The 7,500-nt window shown below is 42.9% G+C and overlaps 1 protein-coding gene across 4 annotated transcripts in view; it reads left to right on the top strand.

Moving 5' to 3' along the window:
- The window catches only part of LOC143301405 (serine/threonine-protein kinase BRSK2-like), a 97,583-nt gene that overhangs the window by 57,117 nt on the left and 32,966 nt on the right, over positions 1-7,500 (top strand). The window contains exon 10 of one of the 4 annotated variants that reach the window (XM_076615657.1): positions 2,946-2,997. The exons of the other annotated variants lie outside the window; for them this stretch is intronic. Within the exon in view, the coding sequence (XP_076471772.1) occupies positions 2,946-2,997 (52 nt within the window). The remainder of the gene's footprint in view (positions 1-2,945; positions 2,998-7,500) is intronic. 4 annotated transcript variants of the gene reach the window in all.

Genomic DNA, 7,500 nt, shown 5'->3' on the forward strand with positions numbered 1-7,500 from the left:
GGTGGTGAAAAGCCTTGTTTATAGCTGACGCCAGAAATTGTTTCTGGTGGTGAAAAGCCTTGTTTAGAGCTGACACCAGAAATTGTTTCTGGTGGTGAAAAGCCTTGTTTATAGCTGACACCAGAAATTGTTTCTGGTGGTGTAAAGCCTTGTTTGGGTGATGGCGGTGATGGTTGTGGTGTGAAGCCCTGTCTGCCTGTTTAGTTAATGCCAGAAATTGTTGTTGGTTGTGGTGTAAAGCCCTTTTTGGGTGGTGGTTGCTGCGGTCATGATGGTGATGCAGCTAAAGCCCTGTGTCACTGACATCAGAAATGGTTTGTGTTGGTGGTGTAGCTTGTTGTTTAGCTGAGAACAGAAATGATTTCTGGAGATAGAAATCCTTGTTTAGCTGGAGCCAGAGAAGGTGGTATGAAAGCCCTGTATCAGTTGACACCAGATGTGTTTTTGGTGGTGTAAAGGCCCTGGTTCTGTTGACACTAGATATGGTTTCTGGTTGTGTAAATCCTGCTTTAGTTGACACCAAAATGGTTTCTGGTGGTTTGAATCCTTGTTCAGTTATTGCCAGAAATGGTTTCTGGTTGTACACTGTGCAAAGAACAGTACTGGAAACCTGCATCCATGCATGTGTGAGTGCACATAAGTGCACACAGACCTCTCTCCATCTCTCTCCCCCCTTCCTCCCTCCCACACACAGACACAGACACACACACACACACACACACACACACATGCACACATGCACACCATACACACACACACACACACTCTCATTCACACATACAGGCACATGCACACACAACTGTGCACACCACACACTCTCATTCACACATACAGGCACACACACACACACATGCACACACACACGCACGCACACACACGCACGCACGCACGCGTGCGCACACACACACACACACACACACACACAATCACATGCAATCACACACTCACACCCCACAACCAAACACACACAATCACACAACACCAAGAAAAAGAGTGTCAAAAACTGTTTTTGGTATCATGTACTGTACCATGTCAAACTGATGCAAACTAAACCTATCGGTTTGCTCTGCTTGGCCAAATTCCGCGTGGCTAACGGTGAAAAGACCACCCGTCTTGCCCGGTCCCCTCTTAGACAATCAAATTCTCTCTACTCCTCCTTTCAGTCACAGATGACAATCCTTTTCACTGTCTGCAGGTGTATATGTTTTACTATCAAAGCAGTTGGGGTTTTTTTTTTGTTTTTTTTACAGAATTTTGACAGTGACAGTCTTTTTTGTTGCCATGGGTTCTAAAGTGCATGCTGCAGATAGGATCTCAATTTATCGTCTCATCTGAATAACTTGCAACCAGATCAGCACACAAGGGCACAATAGCCGAGTGGTTAAAGTGTCTGACTTTCAGTCTGAAGGTCCCAGGTTTGAATCTTGGTAATAGTGCCTGGTGGGTAAAGGGTGGAAATTTTTCCGATCTCCCAGGTCAACATAGTTGCAGACCTGCTAGTGCCTGAACCCCCATTGTGTGTATATGCACGCAGAAGATCAAATGCGCATGTTAACTCTCTCCATATGAACGGCGAAAGAGACGACGTTAACAGCGTTTCACCCCAATTACCATCATCAAAATATTGCAAGTGGAAGGCTCTTGTGCTGAAGAGGTGAATGTTGACAAAGAATACAACAATTCTGACGACGGAAGCTGAAGGTTGGGTCATTCAGACACCCACTGGACATCCGAGGGGTCTGTGTAGAGGAGAAGAGAGGACTGGCCGTACTGAATGAGTTAAAGATCCTGTTATCCATGTCAGTGTTTGGTGGGATATGGAGACCAGAAAATACACAGCATGCATCAACTTAACCATGACACAATCATCGGCAAGTTGATGTTGGTGGTATAACGGAAAGAGAAAAAAGAAAAAAAGAAAGAAAAGAAGAAAGAAGAAAAAAAAAGGTATTGTGGAGGGAGTGTGAAAATCCCAGTCTGTATATTGGACTCGAACCCAGGAGCACTTGCTTCTTAGTGGGTTGCATGACCACAAGTTACTCCTCCACATGGAGAATCTATCATAGCACCGTCTCTTTGAAGTGATGACTGGGTTTCTGTCTGACATTATTGGACACACAGAGTTGATGACCCAGTTACCTATGATGTGACCTACATGTATGTCTCTTACCAGTGTGTTGGCGTAGGGACATCATGGGCCACATAGAGTCGATGACCCAGTTACCTGTGATGTGACCTGTATGTATGCCTTTGTCCTTTGTGTTGATGTAGGGCCATCATGGGCCACATAGTCGATGACCCAGTTACCTATGATGTGACCTGTATGTATGTCTTTGTCCTTTGTGTTGATGTAGGGACATCATGGGCCACATAGAGTCGATGACCCAGTTACCTGTGATGTGACCTGTATGTATGCCTTTGTCCTTTGTGTTGATGTAGGGCCATCATGGGCCACATAGTCGATGACCCAGTTACCTATGATGTGACCTGTATGTATGTCTTTGTCGTTTGTGTTGGTGTAGGGACATCGTGGGCCACATAGTCGATGACCCAGTTACCTATGATGTGACCTGTATGTATGTCTTTGTCCTTTGTGTTGATGTAGGGATATCGTGGGCCACATAGAGTCGATGACCCAGTTACCTGTGGTGTGACCAACATGTATGTCTTTAGCCTGTGCGTTGGTGTAGGAACATCGGACACACATTTTCATGAACCAGTTACCTGTAATGTGACCTATGTGTGTGTCCTACCTGTATGTTGGTGTCGTGACATTGTAGGCCACATAGAGTTGTTGACCCAGTTACCTGTGATGTGACCTACGTGTGTGTCTCTTACCTGTGTGTTGGTGTAGAGACATCGTGGGCCATGTAGATATTTAGTTTATGATCCAGTTACCTGTGATGTGACCTACATATGTGTCTCTTACCTGTGTGTTGGTGTAGGGACATCGTGGGCCACATAGAGATAGAGCTGCCTATCAGCCAAGTAGTGCAGGTGATGATGCTAATCCTCAAGGTGAAATTCCATAGACCTGGAAAAAAAAGAAAAGAAAAAAAAGACTATGCAAATTTTTGTTCATAAAATTCTTGTTCAAAGAAGAAAAAAAAAAGCAGTTGCCTTTTTGTCATTGCATAAATTCATTGACCCAAAATTCTTACAAACTTTGCTGCAAAACTTTTGTTTCTTTTGAGGGGGCAAAGCGTTTGCTGGCTTTGCCTGCAAATTTGATGAATTTGGGGGCAGATTCCTTCTCGGCTGAGGCAGTGTTTGATAAGATCCGCATTGCACCAGGTCCATTACTTGAGGAAATTGCTCCCATGTTAAGTCACGCATGTTTCTTGAAGACATCTCCATTAAAATCAAGCTCCTGCTTCAAAATAATTTTCACCCAAATTCAATGTTTCCTCTTTCTTCGAATCTTTTCATCCACATGTAGTAGGACTGCCGACAAAATCCTCTCAGTTTCAGCACTGGAGTGGTTTGCTTTTATTTTACTGGTGCCATGGTTTCTGTCAAAACTAGAGGGTGAAATTTCATGTCTATGAATGGACGGCCTTTTTTCCCCACCCTCTCCTCAGGTTCAAATTTTGCATAAATTCTTAGCCTGTGAAATTTTTCTTTTTTTTTTTTTTCTTTTTTTGGATCTGTGGAATTCCACCCTTATACTGCCTGCTTTGCTCTGCTGTTTACTGTGTGGATCTAACTGCATGCACTGTGGGGAGTGTGAAAGGAGGGGGGGTTATAGCAGACAGCTCAGGGCAGCATGGCTTATGAGGGGAAGGAGTGAGGGGGGTGGGGGATTCATGTACTGTGGGCATGCAGCATGCAGCCACCTTACGTCCTCACGACTTGACACTGTTTGATTTCTGTCACAAGCGAAAAAAACAACACGACTTGACACTGTTTGATTTCTGTCACAAGCGAAAAAAACAACACGACTTGACACTGTTTGATTTCTGTCACAAGCGAAAAAACAACAACTCCAAAACTGCTTGGTTCCGGCATTGGTGTCATGTGTGTGTGTGCAGGAGGGGGGGGGGGGGGGGGGGGAGGGCAGGGGTAGGATGGGTCCAGTGGTGTGATTTATGTAATGTGTGCCTTTTGCAGGGGCATGTACATAGCATGAGGCCAGTTTCAGTTTCTGCTTCAGTTTCAGTTTTCAAGAAGGCGTCTGTAACATGTGGACTGACCCACATAGGCTATATGGTATTAATTAAAAACAAAAACAAACAAAAAAAAAAGGAGCAGATTCCTCAGGTCAGGGCCTTGTCGACCAAGTGGTACGTTTAAAAAAAAAAAGGATGAAATGAAAGAAGATAAATAAACAAAATAAACAGATAAGTGAAGACATTGAAATCAAAGGTACATTGAAGGGCAAATGATTGAAATAATATAAGAACAAGAATGATCCATGTTGAGCTATCTTTTTTTTTGTACATACTCATACATGCATGCGTATACACACAAGCTTTTATACACAGATGCGCGCGCACACACACACACACACACACACACAGAGATGCGCACACGCAGACATGTGTCACACACGCGCGCACACACACACACACATTCATGTGCACATGCACAAGTTTGCAGCCTCACAGATGACAGACAGCCATTTTGAGTGTGGCTGTGCTGACACACAAGGGCACAATACATACCCATCTCTTCTATCAGAAAAGTGTGGAGAATTATTTAAAGTTATCACACCGGTGCATAAGATTATTGTTCATGGATGCCAAGACAAGACTAGACAAGATAATACAAGACAAGAAAAATTTATTCAGAAACCGGGGCACGTTAAAAAGTAATGCATGAAATCATATCAGATTCTTAACAACATTAGCATGGCAAAACACAAATGACACCAGTATGAAAAGAAGAAAACTTCTATAAGAAGGAACATACAACTACAGGCCTTACCAGAAATCATCATCCAAAATAATTCTTAATCGCTCACAAGAAAGTCATCAATTTTGTGAGTTGAGGTGTACTCTTTGTGCAAGATAATGTGGGGGAATTTTAGCACATTTGGATATATGCAGAAAAAAAGTCTATTTTCTTTGGTTTGGGTAGGGGGGAAAAGGAAAATAAAACACTTCAAAATATAGTGATACTTATCTCCCAAGTTCTCTGATGTTGCACTTTAAACATAATCATTCTTTCATTGTGTAGAATACCTGTATTGTATTGGTGTATATAAATTTTGTTTTTCACTTCTGTGTACTCTTGATGTATGTGAATTATTTCATGTAAGGTGCACAGAGCCCATCAAATGGGGAGTTTGCACTATATAAGTACAATATGTTTTCATTGTTATTATTAATTCCTAGTTCTCTTCTTTCCAGTACACATGTGGTGACATGTTTTCATTGTTCACACCAGTCAATGACTTTGACCGACAGATTGATATCATGTTGACACCTTTCACCCACATGATCAAAACACAACAAATTACGGAGTAAATTGTCATCTGCTTGCTGGGAAGTTTGCAGTGTGTGTGTGTGTGTGCGTGTGCGTGTGCATAGAGAGAGAAAACCTGTCAAAGTAATTCATGGTATATTAATCTATCTCTAAGTTATCCACCATGCATGAACTTAACTCAAAGGAATTGATCACATATAAACGTATCTATAAGTAGCTGTATAGAAACTTATCATTAAGTTATCCAGTCGTATATAAACCTTTCACTAACTAATATATCCTAAATAATCCTAATTGCTAAGTAATCCATCATATTTTACCCTATCTCTAAGTTATTCATTATATATAAACCAATCTATAAGTAATCTATTATATATAAACCTATCACAAAGTTAGCCATCATAGAGGCAGATGAAATGTATACATTCGCTTCTCAAAATCCTGCTCTTAAAATGTGGGTTGCCTCATGAAGATCAGCATGTGCATGTTTGACTTCTTGACCTGCTGATTGTACATGGTGTGTGTGTGTGTGTGTGGGTGGGTGGGGGGGGGGTTTATTTGCCCTTGCACTTTTTGTTAATTTATTTGCATGTGCTTGTGCATGTTCACTGATGGGAGTGTCCATAATGTCTGCATTCGCTTGCATGGGTTTGTTTCTTGATGCTCCTTGCTTGCAATGTGTGCACAGTTAATGTGCTTTTTCCAACTTCCGCTCGCCTTGACGTTGTTACACCATTTTCTCATCTTAAGATGCTGTGCTGGGAAGTTGTTCCACCTTTTTTCTCAGTTCACTTGGTATGTTACCTTCATGCAGTGTTGTCTTGTGGTGTTGGATAGTAAGCGCCAGTGATGATAGAAGTGGGAGTGAATATTTCCGAATAAAGAAAGAGGGAAACCGGTTGCCGGGGAACACTGCACTGTAATGCTAGCAAGAGTAGATTGAAATGTGATAATAGGCGAAAGGTGAAATGTCCCTCAGCCACCCCCGAAAACGGAGTATGGCTGCCTACATGGCGGGGTAAAAACGGTCATACACGTAAAAGTCCACTCGTGTGCATACGAGTGAACATGGGAGTTGCAGCCCATGAACGCAGAAGAAGAAGAAGAAGTCCCTCAGCCTTTTACGTTCATCGTTGCAGTGAGTTCAGACTGACTGTGTTCAGGGCTAGGCATAGAAAGGCGGGGCCAAATCATTGCCTTCTGCCATTTTAACTTTCCCCAACCAAAGTCGGTTACATATTCACGTGTGGGTGGAATGAAGAAAATCAAGGTGCCTTCCCCAAGGACACAACACCATGCCAAAACGGAGCCTCGAACCCTGGTATCTGGTGAACACTGGGTCAGAAGTCCAACACCTAACCACTTCTGCCACGGCGCCTCACTAATATATTTGTATTTCTTTTTATCACATCAGATTTCTCTGTGTGAAATTCGGGCTGCTCTCCCCAGGGAGAGCGCGTCGCTACACTACAGCGCCACCCATTTTTTTTGTATTTTTTCCTGCGTGCACTTTTATTTGTTTTTCCTATGGAAGTGGATTTTCCTACAGAATTTTGCCAGGAACAACCCGTTTGTTGCCGTTTGTTCTTTTGCGTGCGCTAAGTGCATACTGCACACAGGACCTTATCGTCGTTTATCGTCTCATCCGAATGACTAGCGTCCAGACCACCACTCAAGGTCTAGTGGAGGGGGAGAAAATATCGGCAGCTGAACCGTGATTCGAACCAGCGCACTCAAATTCTCTCGCTTCCAAGGTGGACGTGTTACCTCTAGGCCATCACTCCACTTAATGTCATAATTGCTGCATGAAAAAAGAGGGAGAGGGTTCAGGCAGCTTGTTGGGAGATAAAACCATGTACAGTGTGTAAGGACAGAGAGAGGACAGTGGTGTGTGGGAAGAGACAGTATTGGGGAAAACTGGTCACAGTGTGAATGTAGGGTGCCTTCAGGCTCTGAGGACATTCATCATTCATTTTCGAATTAGCGTAGGCATTGGAAATATATCCAGTTTGTATTATTTGATGAGTGTTATCATGAATATTTGTGTGTGTGTGTGTGTGTGTGTGTGTGTGT

This window comes from Babylonia areolata, chromosome 27 (genome assembly GCF_041734735.1).
Source record: "Babylonia areolata isolate BAREFJ2019XMU chromosome 27, ASM4173473v1, whole genome shotgun sequence".
Classification (NCBI taxonomy): Eukaryota; Metazoa; Mollusca; class Gastropoda; order Neogastropoda; family Buccinidae; genus Babylonia; species Babylonia areolata.